General features: G+C 46.0%; 1 protein-coding gene across 1 annotated transcript in view; it reads right to left on the bottom strand.

The window, feature by feature from the left end:
* Positions 1–26,725, bottom strand: part of arhgap5 (Rho GTPase activating protein 5) — a 42,332-nt gene that overhangs the window by 5,315 nt on the left and 10,292 nt on the right. The window contains 2 exon segments of the mRNA XM_046307938.1: positions 10,340–10,471; positions 12,151–12,228. Coding sequence (XP_046163894.1) covers positions 10,340–10,471; positions 12,151–12,228 — 210 coding nt within the window.

Genomic DNA, 26,725 nt, shown 5'->3' with positions numbered 1-26,725 from the left:
CCAACATGTTTTAAGCAGACCACCATAGTCCCTGTGCCCAAGAACACTAAGGTAACCTGCCTAAATGACTACCGACCCATAGCACTCACGTCTGTTGATAGGTTGGTCATGGCTCACATCAACACCATTATCCCAGAAACCCTAGACCCACTCTAATTTGCATACCGCTCCAACAGATCCACAGATGAACACCCCACGCTGCCCATTCACAACTGGACAAAAGGAACACCTATGTGAGAATGCTATTCATTGACTACAGCTCAGTGTTCAACACCATAGTGCCCTCAAAGCTCATCACTAAGCTAAGGACCCTGGGACTAAACACCTCCCTCTGCAACTGAATCCTGGACTTCCTGGCAGACGGACCGCCCCCCAGGTGGTAAAGGTAGGTAACGACACATCTGCCACGCTGATCCTCAACACAGGGGCCCCTCAAGGGTGCTTGCTCAGTCCCCTCCTGCAATCCCTGTTCACTCATGACTCATCACCGACAACGACGAGACAGCCTATAGGGAAGAGGTCAAAGACCTGACCATGTTTTGCAAGGACAACAACCTCTTCCTCAACATGATCAAGACAAAGGAGATGATTGTGGACTACAGGAAAAGGAGGACCGAGCACGCCCCCATTTTCATTGACAGGGCTGTAGTGGAACAGGTTGAGAGCTTCAAGTTCCTTGGCATCCACATCACCAACAAACTATCATGGTCCAAGCACACCAAGACAGTCGTGAAGAGGGCACGACAAAACCTATTCCCCCTTAGGGGACTGAAAATATTTGGCATGGGTCCTCAGATCCTCAAAAGGTTCTACAGCTGCACCATCGAGAGCATCCTGACTAGTTGCATCACTGCCTGTGTCAGAGGAAGGCCCTAAAAATTGTTAAAGACTCCAGCCACCCTAGTCATAGACTGTTCTCTCTGCTACCACACGGCAAGCGGTACCGGAGCACCAAATCTAGGCCCAAAAGGCTTCTATAAACAGCTTCTACCCCCAAGCCATAAGACTCCTGAACATCTCATGAAATGGCTACCCCAGACTATTTGCATTGCCCCCCCCCCTCCTTTACACTGCTGCTCCTCTGTTATTATCTATGCATAGTCACTTTAATATGTCTACCTACATGTACATATTACCTCAATTAACCGGTAGCCCTCGCTATTGTTATTTTACTGCTGCTCTTTAATTATTTGTTACTTTTATTTCTTACCATTTTAGGTATTTTTCTTAACTGCATTGTTGGTTAAGGGCTTGTAAAGTAAGCATTTCACTCACTGTAAGGTCTACCTGTTGTATTCGGCACATGTAACAAATAACATTTGATTTGATCTAATAGCAACAACTAGGATGGGCTGCTAATATGACAAGGATGGTGCCTTTGGCTTCTGGACAACAAAACAAAGTTGATATGAAAACCAATAAAACAGGAGCGAAATGCTGGTTAATTGCATGAGGAAGTCTTGCCTCCACATTTCTCTGGTTGGATTTGGACTAGGCTGCTTTGAAGCAAGGTAAGACATTCCTCATTATTTGAAGTTAAGTTCAGGTTTCAAACATTTAATACAGTCTCAAGTTCCCATTGTAAAGTGGTGGGTGACCTGCTGATAACCAGCCTCCTGCTGACTATAGCCTATGCACTGATGGCAAATGGGAAGTGTGTTTTAACTATGAGCTGAGATTGAGAAATAAAAATAGTAGCTCTTTTTAATCATGGCCATCAAAACAAGTCTTAACACGCAACTGCATTTAGAACTGTTATTTGTTGCGCAATGACTGGGCTTATAAAAGCACGTTTCACTCCAGTACCAGCTGGTCTCGCGCTGTCTGACAGCTGATAGGCCATTCCGCTCCTCAGACTAGACTCTATGCTGTGTGCATGACGACTAGCAAAAATTCACACGAGCCAATTTAATTCCACTGAATTATGCAAATTAACCTAGACTGAAAAGCATGACCGGTCAAATGTATTTTTTGGCGGCTAACCAATTAGCGGTTAACCGTTAAGATCCCTAAGTCAGAATGTCACAAAAGGAATGAGTGTGTTTGCTATTTGCCCCAGAACTGAGAGTGGTGCACCAAGGCTGGCCTGGACTGAGACAGGCTGCATAACAAATGGCACCCTATTCCCTATATAGTGATACTACTACCCTATGGTCCTGGTCAAAAGTAGTACACTACATAGGGGAAAGGGTGCTATTTGGGATCCAGACCAAAACTTGAAGGTCCTCCAAACACCTCCACATTACGCTGTTTGCACAATTATAAGAGGGAAATTGTCATGCAGGTAAAAGAGGACCCAAAAGCGACTTAACAGAAACAGAGTTTAATAATGTTCAAAACGGAATAACTGACATCCTCTAGATTTGTAGAGGGGAAAACAACTGGAGAAGCGGCCACAGACTGCAGGTCGCAGGCCGTAGTCGACTGAGACACCTGCTCACACGCAGCGTCTGATGAAGGCACAAAACACGACAGGACAGGGTGATACACAATCACGGCAAAAAACACGACAGGACAGGGCGAAACGCAATCACAACATGGTGAATACAATACGAGGAACCGACGGAACAGGAACGGATCACAAAGGAATAAATAGGGAGTCTAATCAGGGAAAGGATCGGGAACAGGTGTGGGAAGACTAAATGATGATTAGGGGAATAGGAACAGCTGGGAGCAGGAACGGAACGACAGAGAGAAGAGAGAGCGAGAGAGTGAGAGAGGGAGGGGGAGAGAGAAGGATAGAACCAAACAAGACCAGCAGAGGGAAACGAATAGCATGGGGAGCACAGGGACAAGACATGACAATAAATGACAAACATGACAGTACCCCCACTCACCGAGCGCCTCCTGGCGCACTCGAGGAGGAATCCTGGCGGCAACGGAGGAAATCATCGATGAGCGAACGGTCCAGCACGTCCCGAGACGGAACCCAACTCCTCTCCTCAGGACCGTAACCCTCCCAATCCACTAGGTATTGGTGACCCCGTCCCCGAGAACGCATGTCCATAATTTTATGTACCTTGTAAATAGGTGCGCTCTCGACAAGGACGGGAGGGGGGAGGGAAGACGAACGGGGGTGCGAAGAAAGGGCTTAACACAGGAGACATGGAAGACAGGATGGACGCGACGAAGATGTCGCGGAAGAAGCAGTCGCACAGCGACAGGATTGACGACCTGGGAGACACGGAACGGACCAATGAACCGCGGAGTCAACTTACGAGAAGCTGTCGTAAGAGGAAGGTTGCGAGTGGAAAGCCACACTCTCTGGCCGCAACAATACCTTGGACTCTTAATCCTGCGTTTATTGGCGGCTCTCACCGTCTGTGCCCTGTAACGGCAAAGTGCAGACCTCACCCTCCTCCAGGTGCGCTCACAACGTTGGACAAACGCTTGAGCGGAGGGAACGCTGGACTCGGCAAGCTGGGATGAGAACAGAGGAGGCTGGTAACCCAGACTACTCTGAAACGGAGATAACCCGGTAGCAGACGAAGGAAGCGAATTGTGAGCGTATTCTGCCCAGGGGAGCTGTTCTGCCCAAGACGCAGGGTTTCTGAAAGAAAGGCTGCGTAGTATGCGACCAATCGTCTGATTGGCCCTCTCTGCTTGACCGTTAGACTGGGGATGAAACCCGGAAGAGAGACTGACGGACGCACCAATCAAACGACAGAACTCCCTCCAAAACTGTGACGTGAATTGCGGACCTCTGTCTGAAACGGCGTCTAACGGGAGGCCATGAATTCTGAATACATTCTCAATAATGATTTGTGCCGTCTCCTTAGCGGAAGGAAGTTTAGCGAGGGGAATGAAATGTGCCGCCTTAGAGAACCTATCGACAACCGTCAGAATCACAGTCTTCCCCGCAGACAAAGGCAGACCGGTAATGAAGTCTAAGGCAATGTGAGACCATGGTCGAGAAGGAATGGGGAGCGGTCTGAGACGACCGGCAGGAGGGGAGTTACCCGACTTAGTCTGCGCGCAGTCCGAACAGGCAGCCACGAAACGGCGCGTGTCACGCTCCTGAGTCGGCCACCAAAAGCGCTGGCGAATAGACGCAAGAGTGCCTCGAACACCGGGATGACCCGCTAACTTGGCAGAGTGAGCCCACTGAAGAACAGCCAGACGAGTGGAAACAGGAACGAAAAGGAGGTTACTAGGACAAGCGCGCGGCGGCGCAGTGTGCGTGAGTGCTTGCTTAACCTGTCTTTCAATTCCCCAGACTGTTAACCCGACAACACGCCCATAAGGAAGAATCCCCTCGGGATCAGTAGAAGCCACAGAAGAACTAAACAGACGGGATAAGGCATCAGGCTTGGTGTTCTTGCTACCCGGACGGTAAGAAATCACAAACTCGAAACGAGCGAAAAACAACGCCCAACGAGCTTGACGGGCATTAAGTCGTTTGGCAGAACGGATGTACTCAAGGTTCTTATGGTCTGTCCAAACGACAAAAGGAACGGTCGCCCCTCCAACCACTGTCGCCATTCGCCTAGGGCTAAGCGGATGGCGAGCAGTTCACGGTTACCCACATCATAGTTGCGCTCAGATGGCGACAGGCGATGAGAAAAATAAGCGCAAGGATGAACCTTATCGTCAGACTGGAAGCGCTGGGATAGAATGGCTCCCACGCCTACCTCTGAAGCGTCAACCTCGACAATGAATTGTCTAGTGACGTCAGGAGTAACGAGGATAGGAGCGGACGTAAAACGTTCTTTTAGAAGATCAAAAGCTCCCTGGGCGGAACCGGACCACTTAAAACACGTCTTGACAGAAGTAAGAGCTGTGAGAGGGGCAGCAACTTGACCGAAATTACGAATGAAACGCCGATAGAAATTAGCGAAACCTAAAAAGCGCTGCAACTCGACACGTGACCTTGGAACGGGCCAATCACTGACAGCTTGGACCTTAGCGGAATCCATCTGAATGCCTTCAGCGGAAATAACGGAACCGAGAAAAGTAACGGAGGAGACATGAAAAGAGCACTTCTCAGCCTTTACGTAGAGACAATTCTCTAAAAGGCGCTGTAGAACACGTCGAACGTGCTGAACATGAATCTCGAGTGACGGAGAAAAAATCAGGATATCGTCAAGATAGACAAAAACAAAAATGTTCAGCATGTCTCTCAGAACATCATTAACTAATGCCTGAAAAACAGCTGGCGCATTGGCGAGACCGAACGGCAGAACCCGGTACTCAAAATGCCCTAACGGAGTATTAAACGCCGTTTTCCACTCGTCCCCCTCTCTGATGCGCACGAGATGGTAAGCGTTACGAAGGTCCAACTTAGTAAAGCACCTGGCTCCCTGCAGAATCTCGAAGGCTGATGACATAAGGGGAAGCGGATAACGATTCTTAACCGTTATGTCATTCAGCCCTCGATAATCCACGCAGGGGCGCAGAGTACCGTCCTTCTTCTTAACAAAAAGAACCCCGCCCCGGCCGGAGAGAAGAAGGCACTATGGTACCGGCGTCAAGAGACACAGACAAATAATCCTCGAGAGCCTTACGTTCGGGAGCCGACAGAGAGTATAGTCTACCTCGAGGAGGAGTGGTCCCCGGAAGGAGATCAATACTACAATCATACGACCGGTGAGGAGGAAGGGAGTTGGCTCGGGACCGACTGAAGACCGTGCGCAGATCATGATATTCCTCCGGCACTCCTGTCAAATCGCCAGGTTCCTCCTGAGAAGTAGGGACAGAAGAAATGGGAGGGATGGCAGACATTAAACACTTCACATGACAAGAAACGTTCCAGGATAGGATAGAATTACTAGACCAATTAATAGAAGGATTATGACATACAAGCCAGGGGTGACCCAAAACAACAGGTGTAAACGGTGAACGGAAAATCAAAAAAGACATAGTCTCACTGTGGTTACCAGATACTGTGAGAGTTAAAGGTAGTGTCTCAAATTTGATACTGGGAAGATGACTACCATCTAAGGCAAACATGGGCGTAGGCCTGTCTAACGGTCTGAAAGGAATGTTATGTTTCCGAGCCCATGCTTCGTCCATGAAACAACCCTCAGCCCCAGAGTCAATCAAAGCACTGCATGTAGCACCCGAACCGGTCCAGCGTAGATGGACCGACATAGTAGTACAAGATCTAGATGAAGGGACCTGAGTAGTAGCGCTCACCAGTAGCCCTCCGCTTACTGATGGGCTCTGGCCTCTTACTGGACATGAAATAACAAAATGTCCAGCAACTCCGCAAAATAGAGGCACAGGCGGTTGGTGATCCTCTGTTCCCTCTCCTTATTCGAGATGCGAATCCCTCCCAGCTGCATGGGCTCAGTCTCAAAGCCAGAGGAGGGAGATGGTTGCGATGCGGAGCAGGGAAACACCGTTGATGCGAGCTCTCTTCCACGAGCCCGGTGAAAGATCTACCCGTCGTTCTATGCGGATGGCGAGAGCAATCAAAGAGTCCACATCTGAAGGAACCTCCCGGGAGAGAATCTCATCCTTAACCGCTGCGTGGAGTCCCTCCAGAAAACGAGCGAGCAGCGCCGGCTCGTTCCACTCACTAGAGGCAGCAAGAGTGCGAAACTCAATGGAATAATCCGTTATGGACCGTTCACCTTGGCATAAGGAAGCCAGGGCCCTAGAAGCCTCCTCACCAAAAACTGAACGGTCAAAAACCCGAATCATCTCCTCTTTAAAGTTCTGGAATCTGTTAGAGCAATCAGCCCTTGCCTCCCAGATAGCTGTGCCCCATTCTCGAGCCCGGCCAGTAAGGAGTGAAATGACGTAAGCAACCCGAGCTCTCTCTCTAGAGTATGTGTGGGGTTGGAGAGAGAACACAATCTCACACTGCGTGAGAAAGGAGCGGCACTCAGTGGGCTGCCCGGAGTAGCAAGGTGGGTTATTAACCCTGGGTTCTGGAGGCTCGGCAGGCCAGGGAGTAACAGGTGGCACGAGACGTAGACTCTGGAACTGTCCAGAGAGGTCGGAAACCTGAGCGGCCAGGTTCTCCACGGCATGGCGAGCAGCAGACAATTCCTGCTCGTGTCTGCCGAGCATGGCTCCTTGGAACTCGACGGCAGTGTAACGAGCGTCTGAAGTCGCTGGGTCCATTCCTTGGTCGGTTCCTTCTGTCATGCAGGTAAAAGAGGACCCAAAAGCGACTTAACAGAAACAGAGTTTAATAATGTTCAAAACGGAATAACTGACATCCTCTAGATTTGTAGAGGGGAAAACAACTGGAGAAGCGGCCACAGACTGCAGGTCGCTTCGGGTAGGCGCAGGCCGTAGTCGACTGAGACACCTGCTCACACGCAGCGTCTGATGAAGGCACAAAACACGACAGGACAGGGTGATACACAATCACGGCAAAAAACACGACAGGACAGGGCGAAACGCAATCACAACATGGTGAATACAATACGAGGAACCGACGGAACAGGAACGGATCACAAAGGAATAAATAGGGAGTCTAATCAGGGGAAAGGATCGGGAACAGGTGTGGGAAGACTAAATGATGATTAGGGGAATAGGAACAGCTGGGAGCAGGAACGGAACGACAGAGAGAAGAGAGAGCGAGAGAGTGAGAGAGGGAGGGGGAGAGAGAAGGATAGAACCAAACAAGACCAGCAGAGGGAAACGAATAGCATGGGGAGCACAGGGACAAGACATGACAATAAATGACAAACATGACAGAAATGCTCAGTTCTGCAGAGCTGCTCAAACCCCGAGAGACAAGCTCCAGGAATGTCTACTTCCACCCCCCCCCCTCATTGAAACCAACCAATGGCCTCTATCTCTCTCCTCCCTCCCTCTCCTCTCCCCTGGAGGGAGGGAGGGAGGGAGGGGACCTATTTCTGGGACATTAATCTGCAGCAGCGAGACAGACAGTGAGGAAGGAGGCTGCTGGGTTGGTTTCAACAGTGATCAGTAATACATTACTGCAGGCCCAGGATTAGATGACTCAAGCAAGGATGATATCCTACAGCAAGACACAGTATACGGCCCAAATGGCACCCTATTCCCTATTTAGTGCACTACTTTTGACCAGGGCCCATCAAAAGTAGTGCACTATATAGAGACTAGGATGCCATTTGGGCCACCCCCAGAGACAACCAGGCAGGGGGGGAAATAATGCAGATGCATGAAAATCTTTTGGCATCCTTGGGCAGGAATTCGTCTTTCAGGAAGACGGCTGTGAGCTGAGTGTGATGCGACTTAAAGGTGTGAATTATAACTGGGGTTGGAATATTAATGCAGGCATGTCTCAGTGTTTCTGCTGTAGAACTACAAGTGTGTATACATCCATTCAGAGAGAAAGTGAGCGGTTTGTACTGACAGGAAAGGGCGAGTATCTCAGCAGCATCTCTTATTTATCTCTTGCTTTCCTTCCAGCTGACTTTATGAGAGGAGAAGGTGGCTGGATGGTACTAAGGGAGACACTATGAGGGGCATGGAGGAAACCACATCCACTCACCAACTAGTGCTTCAAGAGGCACAGACCTGCCCTACCAAATCAAATTTAATTGGTCACATACACATGGTAAGCAGATGATATTGCGAATGTATTGAAATACCCTGCCCTGGCACCAGTTTTACACCTTGATAATTTTGCAAAAGAGCCGCAAATGTCCCCAAATCAACATTTAATGCATCTTCAACCAAAATGTTCAACTGAAGGCACCAAAAGTTTTTAGATGGGACAGGAAGGGACAGATGTAATCCTAATATATGTTGAGTGTACAAAACATTAGGAACACCTTCCTAATACTGAGTTGCACCCATTTTACCCTCAGAACAGCCTCTATTCGTCGGGGCATGTATTCTACAAGGTGTCGAAAGCCTTGCACAATGACTCCAATGCTTCCAACAGTTGTGTCAAGTTGGCTGGTAGTAGATCTCTACTCCAAATAGCTTGTTCCATCTCATCCCACAGATGCTCAACTGGATTGAGATCTGGTGACTGGGCAGGCCACTGCCCTAAGCTGAATTCACTGTCGTGGAACCATTCCTAGACAATCCTAGCCTTGTGGCATGGGGCATTATCCTGCAGATAAAATACATTTGCAAATGGATACACTGCCATGAAGGGATGCACCTAATTGGCAATGTTGTTCGGATATCCTGTGGCATTTAATTATTGCTCTACTTTTATCAAGGGGCCCAATGTGTGCCATGAAAACACATCCCACCACACCACCAGCCTGCAATGTTGACATGCAGCATGATGGATGCATGTACTCATGTGGTTCTCCACACCCTAGTCCTCCCATCAGCGTGAAACAGCAGGAACTGGGATTCAACCGACCAGGCAATGTTTTTTCAATTTTCCAGTGTCAAGCGTTTTCGTTCCTTTAGCCCACTGCAACTGCAGTTTCTTGTTTTTTGCTCAAAGTAGTGGAACTCTGTAAGGTCGTCAGCTGCCATACCCCATTCGTGTCAAGGTACGACGAATTGTGCATTCTTTTATGAGTCATTGGGCACCAATGTTGTACTGGACTGGCAGTTCAACTGTAGCCCGTCTGTTGTTCTGAACAATTCGTGGCAGCCTCCTTTTCTTTCATCAATGACCGTTTTCGACCACTGGCCTGCCGCTGTCTCCTCCCCTTCATCTACACTGATTGAAGTGGATTTAACAAGTTACATCAATAAGGGATCATAGGCTGACCAGGTGAATCCAGGTGAACGCTATGTCATGGAAAGAGTAGGTTTTGTACACTCAGTGTATAATGGTAGGAGAAACACTGCCTGAGACGTAATATAAAGCATATAAGCCACGGGGTAAAACTAAGTTTCCTTCACATCTGCTTGCAGTTATAAACTGTGGAATATAGCACCATCACTCTTCCTGGCAAACATCCAACACCATGAAGCGTTGCTACATTCTACCAGCTAAAGTACACTTGAGGTTCAAAAACAGAACAGGCTGCACCTGAAATGTGACAGTAAAATAAACGACACAATGAACTGAGCAGGACAAAAAGAAAAACTGGGGTACTGTTAAGACCCATCGAGCAAGAGAGAGAGAGAAAGAACTGGCTGACCTCGTCTTCTCTTGCTGCTGGCTGTGATTTGAGGGGAAGAGGGCTGAGGTGCTGGGTGTCAACCCTCCCCACAGCTGTTAGTTACTGAGTTAGGACACTGGACCCTACAGACCAGACATGGGTTGATATAAGATTTGTTTTCTTTGAATCACATTTAATTTAGCCTGCCTGAGAGTGCCAGATTGGCGGGGTTTGCTCTGCCACTTTTGGGAGTATTGAATTAGACAAGCTCAACCAAGCGTAGCTAAAAGCATTTGAAAGAAACAAAATAGTATCTGAACCCAGGTCAGCTCTCCAGACTGACAGACAGCGTGTGTAACTAACAGTACAGTACTCACTGGCTGCCTCCACCAGCTCCGGGTGCAGGATGTAGGGGATGAGAGGATCAGGAAGGTCAGCAAAGAAGGCCTTCAGAGCCCCCGCCACAGCATTCACAGCCACGTCCATCACTATCAGGTCCACACTGTGGTCTGCAGAGGGGAGAGAGAGAGGGACATGGCTTGATTGGTGAGGGGAAGAAAGTTAACAGTACTCACAAAGTGTCTTTGGGTTTTAGAAAAAATATATATATATGTATTAATGCTTATTATTTTTTATTATTATTAGAGAGAGGGAGCGAGTGAAGGAGAGCGGGGGAGTAAGAGAGAGCAGGAGTAAGAGAGAGCAGGAGGAAGTGAGAGGAGAGAGGGGGGTGAGATAAGAAAAGAGTAGTGAGAGGAGGAAGAGGCCGAGAGAGAGAAAGAGCTAGTGAGGGCAGGACAGGGCCTAAGGTGAACTGACAGCTGTCAGAGTAGATCTCTCTCCCAGACAGCAGAAAGGGCAAGAGAGGGAGAAAAATGCACTTAATTCACAAATTCCTGTGGTGGAAAGAGAGAAGAGAAGAAGGAGAGAGAGGAAGAGAAATAGAGAGAGGGGCGGGTGAGACAGGAAGAAGAAGAGCGGGTGGAAGGAGGACTAATGGTTCCGGGCCAGCAGGCAGATTCATGCCCATAGTGTCTCTTTTGGGCAAACTGTGTCTCATGGATAGGAAGTCATTTGGCCACTCAGTGGAAGGAAGATTTTTTCCACCCAGCCCCTTTGCACAGCTCAATGGCTCAGATTGACTAGTATTGGATTTGAAAGATGGATGAAAACAAAAAGGGAAACGGGTCTTACAATGGGGCTACAGATGGGAGAAACTAAATCTATGGCCATCGTTCCCCTCTGGGAAATACAACCAACCGGTGAGCCTATGCAGTAATTCAATTCCAGACAGAAAATAAAAATGCAATTAATTGATTGCTTGTGCAAGTCAATTTGACCCGGTCCAGGTCATATATACATATACATACATATATATATACATATATATATATATATACATATATATATATATACATACATACATACATATATATATATATATATACATACACACACACACACATATATACACACCAGTATTTTTCAAGCAAGCGAGAGAAGGGAGCAGAAAGATCTCTATGCAGCAGAGTGGGGACTATATCAACATCTATTCTAAATCATATTATGCAACATACCCCATCCGTCCCTAATTGGCAGGTTAATACAATCAGCCTTCCCCTGTGTGTTTTAAGACTCCCATTGATTCACAGTAATTCACTCTAATACTGTACCTAGTCCAGCTCTTTCATGGACAAACATCCATAATGCTTGTGGCTGAATTTAAACAATTAGGAAGGAAATTTAAAGTCCTTGGGAACAGTCATTATTGGTTGTCTCAACCAATTCCTTTCCTTCTGACATCTTAATGAACCCGTGTGATTTAAATGTGTGTTCAGTTTATAAATAACAAGAGAAAAAGACTACGGGTACCTTGAATAAATAACACACGGGACGAGACCCGTAATCATCTGCGCAATCCACAGGGGCACGAAAGCCCAAAACACACAGCACAGGTACTCACACGAACCAATGGACATTGTAACATTAAATGGACAGGAAAATGGTAAACCAAGGACACACTTTTACAATTACTAATTCACTGGGAATAGGGGCGAGGTGTGTGTAATGAAAGTTCCGTAGGGATCCGTGAAAAAATCTATGAATATTTTGAAGACGATAAGGGGGAAATGAGCTTTTAAAAGAGAAAATAATGTAAGAGCAGTTGACAGTTGCAGACGTGTTTTACCTTGATCAAACTGCTTCTGAATATTGTCTTGATCGGTCTTGTTTCCACTCACACGATACAGGCCCTCTGTATTAAGTCCTGGAAGACAAAATAAGAGATTTGGAGATATTATGAAGTACAAAAAAACAGCCTACTAGGCTGACCTGCTATCAACATAGTTTGATTTCCACTGGGAAAAGGGTAGGAGTTTAAAGTGGTTTTCCCTCCAGCAGTGATTTCAGATCAGAGAAAAATATAAATGCAGACACAGCCACATAAAGCATGGCTGAACCATCTTACACACACACACACACACACACACACACACACACACACACACACACACACACACACACACACACACACACACACACACACACACACACACACACACACACACACACACACACACACACACACACACACACACACACAAACAAACACCTGCGTATGTTGACAAGGAGGAAGGAACAGACACAGTTAAAGCTTGTGGATCCTGAGGCCATGCTTTGAGGAGGCAGCAACAAGCAGCCTAGCGGCTACCCTGATCAGTTTGCCAGGTGTCCTCAGATCACACCAGCTGATCTGAGGACAGGGCTTGGGGAGCATCTAATCAGCTGCATAATGCAAGCTCTGTGGGTGTGTGTGTGTATAAGGAGTAAATGTGCGCTCTGTCCGTACTCGCTGCAATGACAAACTGCAGTGGGTGTGACCTTGCAGCACATACACTGAGCAGCAGCACTGAGGCAGTTTATACTATAGCCGGGCGCTCCCACTCACACACACAGCGTGGGCTTATATATTCCTGAGACGCTGTAACATGTCAGAGCAGGTCCTTTCTTACAGCACTCGAAGGTGAGACTGATGTGATGACACACTGGGTTCATACTCTATAATACTGTAGCACAGCAGTACAGGTGCAGAGGAACAGGTAGGAGCTGAATTTCTTGCTCACCAGCAGCCAGATAAATGGCAGGTGGCAGTCCAGGTGAATCACACACTGCACAGGACTGACTAGGCTCCGTCCCAAAGTCCCTATATAGTGCACCAGAACCCATAGGGCCATTTGGGACACAGCCCTAGCTTAGTTATGACATTAACGTCTTATGGAAAGTATTCATTTCCTTTCCCAATTGGTCATTGTGCAATTTGTGTGTGAGTCTAGTCAGGCCCCTCCTGACACTGTCAGCAGAATGTAAGCTCACAGGCAGGGCAGGAGCATGAACACAATCGTGCTACACACACACACAGAAAACGCTGCACAAGAGCAGCACAGAGGACATTTCCATGGCATGATAAGATAGAGATAAGAGCTTCCATTTTATAGAGCGTAACACTGACTCCCTCTTAATGCTGTCATTCCTGACTTATGCTCTGATTTCCTCTTACCATTCGTTCATGTGTAGATAATGTTTCCTGTAACCACCATTAGAAGCCATTTAAAAAGCCACTCAATGTAAGTTAGGATCTATTCTGAGAGGCGACCGAAGGCATGCTAAGACAGCGGTAAGCTAAATACCACAGTCTAATGACTTGCTCTACATCCAGTCCCTTCAGAAAGTATTCACACACCTTGACTTTTTCCACATTTTGTTATGTTAACGTTACAGCCTGAATTTAAAATGGTTTACATTTAGATATTCTGTCACTGGCCTACACACAATACACCATAATGTCAAAGTGGAATTATGTTTTTAAACATTTTTTTACAAATCCATTAAAATTGAAACGCTGTAGGTATTCAACCCCTTTGTTATGGCAAGCCTAAATAAGATCAGGAGTAAAACTGTGCATCACATTATAAGTTGCATGGATTCACTCTGTGTGCAATAATAGTGTTTAACATGATATACAAATATTCCAAAACATGCAACATGTTTGCAATAAGGCACTAAAGTAAAACAGCAACAAAAAAAATGTAACAAAGAAATGTACTTTTTTCCTGAGTACAAAGCGTTATGTTTGGGGCAAATCCAACAACACATCCTTGAGCGCCACTCTTCATATTTTCAAGCATGGTGGTGGCTGCATCATGTTATGGGCATGCTTGTCATCGACAAGGACTAGTGAGTTTTGTATGATAAAAATAAACGGAATAGAGCTAAGTCCAGGCATAATCCTAGAGGAATACCTGGTTCAGTCTGCTTTCTAATAGACACTGGGAGACAAATTCACCTTTCAGCAGAACAATAACCTAAAATACAAGGTCAAATATACAATGGAGTTGCTTACCAAGACGACATTGCATGTTCCTGGGGGCTAAGCTAGAGCTTTGACTTAAATCTGCTTGAAAATCTATGGCAAGACTTGAAAATGTCTGTCTAGCAATGATCAACAACCAACTTGACAGAGCTTGGAGAATTTAGAAAATAATGTGCAAATATTGTACACATCCAGCTGTGCAAAGCTCTTAGAGACTTACCCAGAAAGACACGGATTGTTGCCAAAGGTGATTCTAACATGTATTGACTAAGGGGTGAATACTTATCTAATCAAGATGTGAGTTTTTCATTTTTACAAACGTTCACATTTTTCTTCCACCTTGACAGAGTATTTAATGTATATCGTTGACAAAAGAAATGACACATTTTTTATCCCACTTTGTAACAACAAAATCTGGAAAAAGTAAAGGGGAGTGAATACTTTCAAGAAGGCACTGTACATAGACACAGGTCTCAACCATATAAATAGAATGTAGCCTAATTGTTCTAGTCATTCTATTTCTATGGTCACAGCGCCTGTTAGTTCCACCCCACATCATGGCTTTTCTGACTGTTGCCATGCCATTGTTGAAACAGCACTCACAGAAGAGTGTGACCCTGGTTTTAAGGAGAAACGGACCTCAAACTGTGGGACTGGCAAGCGAACAGTCCTGTCTAGCTGATATATGCACATGCCTCATGGTTGTAATTTAGACACCAGTTCATCTGTACCAGGATGCAGCTTTAGTTATTGTGTGTGTGTGTGTGTGTGTGTGTGTGTGTGTGTGTGTGTGTGTGTGTGTGTGTGTGTGTGTGTGTGTGTGTGTGTGTGTGTGTGTGTGTGTGTGTGTGTGTGTGTGTGTGTGTGTGTGTGTGTGTGTGTGTGTGTGTGTGTGTGTGTGTGTGTGTGTGTGTGTGTGTGTGTGTGTGCCGACGGGTCGAGGCTTTTGACTGGATGTGACCCGTCCTGCTTTATTTAGTCGAATGACTGGGAGGAAGGTTGCAGCCAAAGACAATAAGAACAAAATGAACTCAAATGAGTGAGGGAGGGAAGTGCTACGGGGAAGTGATCCGAATTTAGATGTGTTCTACAAGCCGGATGTTCTATTGTCCTCCTCCCTAAATACTCTAACTCAGCACCACCATCTCCACCAACACTACTACTACACTCACTCTGTCTGGAAGTCGGAGCTAGCCTGGACCCAGATCTGTTTTTGTGGTCTGGTCAATGCCAAATCCTACGGAGTTTGCAGGTGCAAGACAGCAGAAATAGATCTGGGACCAGGCTAGTACAGAACATAGGCTCACCTTACAACTACAACTTCAGGAAATACCTGAGGAGACTGATGGCAGGTCTGGAATTTTTGCATTTCGAAATCTGATTAAATGGAACCTCCAGCGGTAGATAAATCTCCTGATATCCTGGGTGTGACAGTTAGTTCCTGTGTAGTCATATCGCCGTAGAAACTGTGGAACGATCCACTACAGTGTTTAGTTTAACTGCTGGACAGCTGCCAGGATTGTTTTATTACCATGGCAACAATAAAATCCAATAACTGAATAAAAACCTCTTCCACCTGGCCTCTGGTTGTCCCATGATGATACCACAAAAAGGTCAGCAGTTAGCTAGTTATCAGATGTAACAGCTAACACTGTTGTTGAACACAAAGCTTGAGTTTAGGCTTAGATATGGTAACCTACAGGCCAGGGATCATCAACTAGATTCAGCCACGGGCCAATTTATTTATTTGATCGGATGATCAGGTGGCCAAAACATAATTACAAATCATTTGTAGACTGCAAATTGACCACAAGAAGCCCTAACATATATGTTTGAGTAAAACATTTGAATTCAAACCTTGCTTACATTTGTATACAATCATATATATTATGCATGGGAATACTTAAAATCACTTGGAGCTGATGACACTTGGGGAACCCTGCTGTAGGCAGTATGTCCCATAGTTTTAATTTCCAGGCTAAATAACATTGAGGACCTCTGGCATCAAAATTGTCAATTGAAACCAAATAGAAGCCAAACTCTTCTAGGCAACAATGGCATGAGAAATATGCTGTGTTAAACCAGTGGCAGAGCTGAGAGAGAGTTGAGAACTTCACCATCATTGCCCATCTTCACAATCCTCCTGATCTAATGCTATCCTACATCAGTATCTACAGTAGGCCACAGATTTCCACCCATATTCCACAAAAATAACAGAATAAAGTGTTTTATTAAACCCATTGATCATGACAAGGACTCAACTAATTCAGTCAGAGAAATAAAAGAAGGTAGCTAATATCGCCAAAACGAACTTGACTGTTGTGGTGGTGAAATGTTCTGGTCGTTTGTAACTAGTAGCTACTCTGTCTGGACTGGAGTCTAGGGCTCTATTCCATCCTCAGTGGAGGGAGGCTGAGGCTCAGGCCAGTGCTTGCTTACTTCACAAATGGCACCCTATTCCTTACATAGCGCACAGCTTTTGACAATAGCACAGAATAGTGCACTATGTAGGGAATAGGATGTAATTTGGGATGCAGTAACTAACTACATTGTATTAAGAGACCAGAGCATCCTAGCCGACTCATACAATTCCAGTAGAGGTCGACCAATTAATCGGAATGGCCGATTAATTAGGGCCGATTTCATGTTTTCATAACAAACGGAAATCTGTATTTTTGGTCGCCGATTTGTATTTATTTATATATATATTTTTATATACCTTTATTTAACTAGACAAGTCAGTTAAGAACACATTCTTATTTTCAATGACGGCCTAGGAACGGTGGGTTTACTGCCTCGTTCAGGGGCAGAACGACAGATTTTAATTTTGTCAGCTCGGGGGATCCAATCTTGCAACCTTACAGTTAACTAGTCCAACGCAATAACGACCTGCCTCTCTCTCGTTGCACTCCACAAGGAGGCTGCCTGTTACACGAATGCAGTAAGCCAAGGTAAGTTGCTAGCTAGCATTAAACTTATCTTATAAAAAACAATCAATCATAATCACTAGTTAACTACACATGGTTGATGATATTACTAGATTTTATCTAGCGTGTCCTGCATTGCATATAATCTGACTGAGCATACAAGCATCTGACTGAGCGGTGGTAGGCAGAAGCAGGCACGGAAACATTCATTCAAACAGCACTTTCGTGCATTTTGCCAGCAGCTCTTCGTTGTGCGTCAAGCATTGCGCTGTTTATGACTTCAAGCCTATCAACTCCCGAGATGAGGCTGGTGTAACCGAAGTGAAATGGCTAGCTAGTTAGCGCGCGCTAATAGCGTTTCAAAAGTCACTCACTCTGAACCTTGGGGTGGTTGTTTCCCTTGCTCTGCATGAGTAACGCTGCTTCGATGGTGGCTGTTGTCGTTGTGTTGCTGGTTTGAGCCCAGGGAGTAGCGAGGAGAGAGACGGAAGCTATACTGTTACACTGGCAATACTAAATTGCCTATAAGAACATCCTATAGTCAAAGGTTAATGAAATACAAATGGTATAGAGGGAATTAGTCCTATAATTCCTATAATAACTACAACCTAAAACTTCTTACCTGGGAATATTGAAGACTCATGTTAAAAGGAACCACCAGCTTTCATATGTTCTCATGTTCTGAGCAAGGAACTGAAATGTTAGCTTTCTTACATAGCACATATTGCACTTTTACTTTCTTCTCCAACACTTTGTTTTTGTAGTATTTAAACCAAATTGAACATGTTTCATTATTTATTTGAGGCTAAATTGATTTTATTGATGTAATATATTAAGTTAAAATAACTGTTCATTCAGTATTGTTGTAATTGTCATTATTACAAATAAATGAATTAATTAAACAATCTGGCTGATTAAATCGGTATCGGCTTTTTTGGTCCTCCAATAATCGGTATCGGTGTTGAAAAATCATAATCGGTCGACCTCTAATTTCCAGCTTAGTGTATTAATAATTGTTCATCCTTGCAGCCCCCTGTACCCATAAATCACCAGCCCCATACAATGCGGGAGAGGAAAGAAGATGGGACGGGTGAACTAGTCTGTATCCCAAATAGCCCACCCTATGGGCCGAGGTCAAAAGTAGTGCACTAGAAGGGTCTCCCGAGTGGCGCAGCAGTCTAAGGCGTCACTACAGACCCGCGTTCAATCCCAGGCTGTTCTAACCCGGCCGTGACTGGGAGACCTATGAGGCGGCGCACAATTGGCCCAACGTCGTCCAGGTTAGGGGAGGGTTTGGCCAGCCAGGATGTCCTTGTCCCATCGCGCTCTAGCTACTCCTTGTGACAGGCCAGGTGCATGAACGCTGACTCCGGTCACCAGCTGTACAGTGTTTCCTCCTACACATTGGTGTGGCTGGCTTCCGGGTTAAGTGAGCAGTGTGTCAAGAAGCATTGTGGCTTGGCAGGGCTGTGTTTCAGAAGAAGCATTGCGTCGACCTCCACCTCTCCTGAGTTCGTACGGGAGTTGCAGCGATGGGACAAGACCGTAACTAGCAATTGGATATTAGGAAATTGAGGAGAAAAAGCAAATACAAAAATGTAATAAAGAAAAGGGAATATGTTGGCATTTGGGAGAAATACATAATACAGTAGGATGCCATTGTTAACTATACTGAACAAAAATATAAAACTATGAAGAGTGTACCATGAGCTGAAATAAAATATTCCAGAAATGTTTCATATGCACAAAAAGCTAATTTCCTCTAAAATGTTGTGCACAAATTTGTTTACATCCCTGCAAGTGAGCATTTCTTCCTTGTCAAAGTAACCCATCCACCTGACAGGTGTGGCATATCAACAAGCTGATTAATACACAGGTGCACCTTGTGTTGGGGACAATAAAAGGCCACTCTAAAAGTGTCTGTAATAAAGCCCTTTTGTGGGGGAAAACTAATTCTGATTGGCTGGGCCTGGCTTCCAAGTGACTGATTTCCTATGAACTTTAACCCAGAAGGCTAGGGTTTAAACAATTATACTGTAAACTTTGATGACAAGCTTAGGTAGATACTCTAGACAAGACACATAACTGCTCCTCTCTTCTCTGGGGCTGAGTGAGCACACTGGCTCATCCAATATGGCACCCTATTCCCTATATAGTGCACTACCTTCATGCAGAGGCATTTGGACCAGGAGTAAAAGAGTGAAGGATAAGCTCATAGACATCAAGCCCAGTTGGCAGAACAGAGTCTGTCAGTGGACGTAAGGTTCCATCAAGAATGTGTACACCTACAGCAAACAGACAGTAAGAAGCAGCTCCCCTGGTACTCGAGAAGACTTAGCAGAATGAGGGATGGAGGGAGGAGAGGAGGCACGGCAACTGGGGGCTAACACTGCTACTGCACTGACTAGAGGACAGCAGAGAAGGCAATCATTAACATGAACTCCTTCTCTCTCCCTCTCTACCTCCCTCCTCTCTCGATCCTCCTCTTCTAGTGCTGACTGGATTGCAGCCAGGCTGACTGGTTTGACTGCCACACAGCATACCTGAGCAGAACCGGGCTAATTATGAGAGGAAGGAACAGCGACATAGGTATTGGAATCCATAATGACAAGTTTGACAAGCTGATCGTGTTACCTAGGGTCACAAGAACACCTTGCGGAGAGAACATTCATTAAGTGTGTAGTTGGAGCATGTGTCGATACAGATTGGATGAAAAAAGGCAGTGATGCTCTCGGATCAGCTTTCTCCATTCAAATCCTACTGTAACATTAGTATTATTCCACAATTCTAACGACCGATCAGCACCTAGACATACATACATTTTCACCTACAGTTGAAGTCGGAAGTTTACATACACCGCCAAATACATTTCAACTCAGTTTTTCACAATTCCTGACATTTAATCCTAGTAAAAATCCCGTTTTAGGTCAGTTAAGATCACCACTTTATTTTAAGAATGTGAAATGTCAGAATAATAGTAGAGAGAATGATTTATTTCAGCTTTTAATTCTTTCATCACATTCCCAGTGGGTCAGAAGTTTACATTTGTGTTTGGTAGCATTGCCTTCAAATTGTTTAACTTTGGTCAAACGTATTGGGTAGCCTTCCACAAGCTTTCCACAATAAGTTGGGTAAATTCTGGCCCATTCCTCCTGACAAAGCTGTAACGGAGTTAGGTTTGTAGGCCTCCTTGCTTGCACACGCCTTTTCAGTTCTGCCCACAAATTTTCTATAGGGTTGAGGTCGGGGCTTTGTGATGGCCACTCCAATACCTTGACTTTGCTGTCCTTAAGCCATTTTGCCGCAACTTTGGAAGTATGCTTGGGGTCATTGTCCATTTGGAAAACCCATTACCGACCAAGCTTTAACTTCCTGATTGATGACTTGAGATGTTGCTAAAATATATTCACATAATTTCCCCCCCTCATGATGCCATCTATTTTGTGAAGTGCACCAGTCCCTCCTGCAGCAAAGCACCCCCACAACATGATGCTGCCACCCCCGTGCTTCACGGTTGAGATGGTGTTCTTCGATTTGCAAGCCGCCCCCTTTTTCCTCCAGACATAACGATGGTCATTATGGCCCAACAGTTCTATTTTTGTTTCATCAGACCAGAAGACATTTCTCCAAAAAGTACGATCTTTGTCCCCGTGTGCAGTTGCAGACCGTAATCTGGCTTTTTTATGGCGGTTTTGGAGAAGTGGCTTTTTCCTTGCTGAGCAACCTGCTATATATAAGGTCCCACAGTTGACAGTGCATGTCAGAAAAAAAAAAAGCCTTGAGGTTGAAGGAATTGTCCGAGAGCTCCGAGACAGAATTGTGTCGAGATACTAACATTGAAGGTCCCCAAGAACACAGTGTCCTCCATAATTCTTAAGTGGAAGAAGTTTGGAACCACCAAGACTCTTTCTAGAGCTGGTCGCCCGGCCAAACTAAGCAATCGGGGTAGAAGGGCCTTGGACGGGGAGGTGATCAAGAACCTGATGGTCACTCTGACAAAGCTCCAGGGTTCCTCTGTGGAGATGGGAGAACCTTCCAGAAGGACAACCATCTCTGCAGCACGCCACCAATCAGGCCTTTATGGTAGAGTGACCAGACGGAAGCCACTCCTTAGTAAAAGGCACATGACAGCCCATTTGGAGTTTGCCAAAAGCACCCAAAGGACTCTCAGGCCATGACAAACAAGATTCTCTGGTCTGATGAAACCAAGATTGAACTCTTCGGCCTGAAAGCCACGAGTCACGTTTGGAGCAAACCTGGCACCATCCCTACGGTGGAGGCATCCTGCTGTGGGGATGTTTTTCAGCGGCAGGGACTGGGAGACTTGTTAGGGTCGAGGGAAAGATGAATGGAGCAAAGTACAGAGATGTCCTTGATGAAAACCTGCTCCAGAACACTCAGGACCTTAGATTTTGGCTAGGTTTATAGTTTATATATCTGTGCATGTGACAGTAAATGAGAAAGATGTACATCACTGTTCCACTTTCCCTACAACCCCCTGCCCCTTTCCCTTTTGTTTCCTCTCGCTCTCGTTCTCTTCTCTCACCAGGGACAGCAGCAGCAGAGCAAAGCTACATTAGTTGCCTTATTGTAAAAGATTAACAGCTGCGAGGCCCATTAAAAATCCTGGCCTGAATATAATGAGATAAATGTGATGGATTATGCCAGCAACAAAAACAGGCTTGTAATAAGAATTCAGTTTAAAGTTGAACTAATAGGAACACAGTGTATATGATAAGGCTGTGCTGATATTCTACTCTTAAAAATGTACTTTTTCAGGCTTTGATGACATCAGCCAAAGATATTGATGGTGATGACACATTGGAATGGCTTTCCAATCAACAGCTAGCTAGCTACATTCTTTTAATTCCTTAAACTTTTTCAATACTTTTAGTTTTTGCTGGCAGCCTAGAAAATGTTTCTGAAAAGTACCAAGTATATGTTCACACACACGCACAGGCTAATCGCGCCATGAGTGTTAGAGAGGCTTAACACAATGATCCGCTCATTCAAACACTTCACTCCTGCTGTCCTGAGAAGTATTAATACCTACGGTGTAGTAGCTACGCTGGTTAACGCTGTCATACTAACGACGTTGTGATGTGGGGAGGACTACAAACCAAGCCACTATGCCAGCGCCGATCAACTGCCAGCCTAGAGCCATGAAAACTGTTACATAAACAAGAAGTAATGTCCTATGGTGTGTCAGTAGTGCATTACACAGGGTAATTTGACCCTGGTTACCATACCAACAGTTAAGTGTTGATAAACAGAAAAGAGGAACTCTTTTGAGCTCCTTGCTATGGGGTGGGTAGGGCTGGCTGATGGTTGATGGAACCAGTACAGTGTTTAGGGCCTGTTGGCAGAGAGTGTTCTGTTCAGGCTGTGTTGTGTTGTTCTTCCATTGTGAGGCTGATGTGACATGACTGCCAGCAGAAGAGGAAGGGGAGGGCCACCCCTGGTGCCTATGGTGGGCACTCACTAGGGAGGGTCGGTGGCACTGGCAGGCAGCTCCGAACAGAACAGGGTCATGTTGCGTAGTGAGAAAACGTTTGGAATCAGAGTGAAACAGGACGGCACTACCTAAGCTTTTCCAATAAGAATACAGATTTTTGTTTTGCGTTGCAAACACTGTGTTCTACTGAACAAGACCCAGGCCTGCTGTTATACACAGACCCCAAAACACTGGGGCCTCCTAGGGCCAGCGCCAGGCTAGAAGAGGTGGAGGAGGAAGAGCTGGAGGAGGAAGTAGAGAAGGAAGAGGAAGAAGAAAGAAGAGCAAAAGGCGTAGGATGAAGAAGAGTGCTGAACACCACCCAGCCCAGCCTGCTTGCAGCCACAGCTTGAGAAGAACAGGACCTGATGTGTGTCGAGTCGACAGCTCTGTCATATCCAACTCACTCAAGCTCCCTCTGTGACATCCTCTGGCCCCAGACTGAGGGGAGAGAGCGGAGCAGAGCAAGCTGCCAAAGGGAATAACAGGACTTTTGTCTTGTTCAACATGGACCGCTAAGCGCTTGCCCCGTCCGTGGAGACCTTGAAAAAGCAGTCTGTCACATCATCACTAAATTCCCCAGTTGCAGCTGGCCTCCAGCAAGGTGCTTGAGTCACAACGGTCAGGGGAGTGGAGCAGGAAGAGTAGAACACAACATCAGCACAGCAGAGGTCAGACCCTCAGTTCCAGTATTGCTGTAGAAAGAGAAGAGCGTGTCCCAAAGTCCCATGCATAACTGATTGTTGTTTGTGTGAACGGTCGGTCTGGAGGGACACAGATCCCCATTGTCATGGGGGGGGTGTGGGGGGGTAAGTGAGTCATAGTTCATCTGACTGGAGGGGAGAGAGCCAGGCAGGTGGTAGTTGGAGGCACATCACAGGGCAGAGTCATGCCCCAGATGCAGCTAGCTGGAGCACAGGGCCTGCCATGTCATGCTCAACCCCACAAGGCAAAGTCATGCCCCAGTAGTACACAGCACAGGGCCACGGGGCCTGCAATGACACCCATCCACCGCGAAGCTACTGCTGGAGCTGGATTGAAAGGAGGCTTGACTAATACTGTACATCTGATCATGGCCCTACTACTGCACCTCCCTACCCACAGCTCTGAGCTCTCCCCCTGGGCCTGGCTCACTGAGGCCCTGGCTAAAAGCTCCTGCCTGGATCGACCTTAACAAATCACCTGAACAACAGACTGTGACTGACCTCAGCGCAATATACACACATACACAGATGGAGACAGAGAGCGAAAGAGATGGCAACACTTCAATGCAGTATCACAGCTCGCCAGAGATGACACTTCAAAAGAACAAGGCAAAGATGATTAATTATGGCCGCTACTGTTACTGTCGCAGTACCACCTTATCCCTCCCTCTCAACTTCCGACACTCAGAAAAAGACCAACAAAACAAAGGTAATAAATACATACAAACAAACCTAGATAAGAAAAGAAGAGGCCTAATCAAAGTTAGAATACGTCAACAAATCTTTTACTTTTTCCTACTAATATTGACTGTAGTACAGTGAGTATTCTCAAGAGCCGTTTCCTCGTCTTGGTTGACATTGAAGGCTAGCTCGAGTAACTCAAACTAGCATGGCTGGCACCTGACAATCATTGGCCCATTGAGGAGCAGAGTAATCCCTGAGACTGAGGAGAATGATAAACAGGACGCCGCGGCGCAGTCGCCACCCCCACCCTCCCAATCTTCAGATCCAGGGGCTAAACACGCACACGCACTGCTGGGAAAGAGCTGACGGATGCTTTTCCACTCAGCATAAAGTCACTTTGAATGCTGAAAAAGCTCATGGTTATTGTAACTGCATCCCCACTGAGTTGGTTTGAGTCCTCTCTCTGCTCCCCCTCTTTCGTGGTAAGTACAGCAGCAGTGGTCCGATTGGAAAACCAACTCATCAGGACACATACTGAGGATTGAGGGCTTAATATGCAGGCTGATACAGAAGTGTTAACCAGGTCAGTATTGCAAAAGATCATTTGGTCTCAGTTACTTGTGTCTAACAAATGTATACTGAACAAAAATATAAACGCAACATGTTAAGTGTTGGTCCCATGTTTCATGAGCTGAAATAAAACATCCCAGAAATTTTCCATACACACAATCTTCTTCATATCAAATTTTGTGCACAAATGTCACCATCCACCTGACAGGTGTTGCATATCAATAATCTGATTAAACAGACCGCTCATTACACAGGTGCACCTTGTTCTGGGGATATTAAAAGGCCACTAAAATGCCACAGATGTCTCAAGTCTTGAGGGAGGATGTAATTGGCATGCTGACTGCAGGAATGTCCAACAGAGCTGTTGCCAGAGAATGTCATGTTAATTTCTCTACCAAAAGACGCCTCCAATGTCATTTTAGAGAATTTAGCAGTACGTCCACCGGCCTTACAACCGCAGACCACGTGTAACCATGCCAGCCCAGGACCTCCACATCAGGCTTCTTCACCTGTGGGATCATTGGAGACCAGCCACCTGGAGAGCTGATGAAACTGTGGGTTTGCACAACCAAATAATTTCTGCACAAACTGTCAGAAACCATCTCAGGGAAGCTAATCCGTGTGCTCATCATCCTCACCAGGGTCTTGACCTGACTGCCGTTCGGCGTCGTAACCGACTTCAGTAGGCAAATGCTCACCTCCAATGGCCACTGGCACATTGGAGAAATGTGCGCTTCACGGACAAATCAACTGTATAGGACAGATGGCAGAAAGCGTGTATGGTGTTGTGTGGGTGAGCGGTTTCCTGATGCCAACGTTGTCAACAGAGTGGCCCATGGTGGCGGTGGGGTTACGGTATAGGCAGGCATAAACTACGGACAACAAACACAATTGCATTTTACCTATGGCAATTTGAACGCACAGAGTTACCGTGACGAGATTCTGAGGATAATTGTCATGCCATTCATCCGCCGGCATCACCTCATGTTTCAGGATGATATAATGCACTGCCCCAAATTGCAAGGATCTGTCCACAATTTCTGGAAGCTGAAAATGTCCCAGTTCTTCCAGACATGTCACCCATTGAGCATATTTGTGATATTCTAGATCGACGTGTACAACAGTTTGTTCCCGTTCCCGCCAATATCTAGCAACTTCGCACAGCCATTGAAAAGGAGTAGGAAAACATTCCACAGGCCACAATCAACAGCCTGATCAACTATGCGAACGAGATGCATGTCGCGCTGCATGAGGCAAATAGTGGCCACACCAGATACTGACTGGTTTTCTGATCCTTGTTAGCTCATAGAATACCAATGCATTAATCTCCTTTACTTACTGTATAGCCTACATTTTATGTACACAAATGTCACTCAGAGATGACAGTCGTCCCTTATTGTGACCCCCTCATCCATCTGGCGTGGGTTAACTTGACTGTTGACTTTCTCTGTGATCCAGTGAGATGGCTTTATCTGCCCATGGCTGTTTGTGAACGTCACAGGCCTCCATTACCACTAATGGAAAAAGTGCATCAAGGGAGCAGGCTACTCCTTCCTTACTATTGTGAATCCCTGGGGAAACAAATCTCTCTCTCGTACCAGTACTAGTACCAGTCAAAAGTTTGGACACCTACTCATTTAAGGGTTTTTCTTTATTTTTACCATTTCCCACTCTTTGCCTTGATGACAGCTTTGCACACTCTTGGCATTCTCTCAACCAGCTTCACTTTGAATGCTTTTCCAACAGTCTTGAAGGAGTTCCCACATATGCTGAGCACTTGTGGGCTGCTTTTCCTTCACTCTGCGGTCCAACTCATCCCAAACCATGTCAATTGGATTGAGGTCAGGTGATTGTGGAGGCCAGGTCATCTAATGCAGCACTCATCACTCTCCTTCTTGGTCAAATAGCTCTTACACAGCCAGGAGGTCATTGTACTGTTGAAAAACAAATGATAGTGGGACTAAGCGCAAACCAGATGGGATGGCGTTTCGCTACAGAATGCTGTGGTAGCCATG

This window comes from Oncorhynchus gorbuscha, linkage group LG17 (assembly GCF_021184085.1).
Source record: "Oncorhynchus gorbuscha isolate QuinsamMale2020 ecotype Even-year linkage group LG17, OgorEven_v1.0, whole genome shotgun sequence".
NCBI classification, from domain to species: domain Eukaryota; kingdom Metazoa; phylum Chordata; class Actinopteri; order Salmoniformes; family Salmonidae; genus Oncorhynchus; species Oncorhynchus gorbuscha.
Note: the sequence above shows the minus strand (reverse complement) of the source record. Positions and strands in the feature narration are given on the sequence as shown.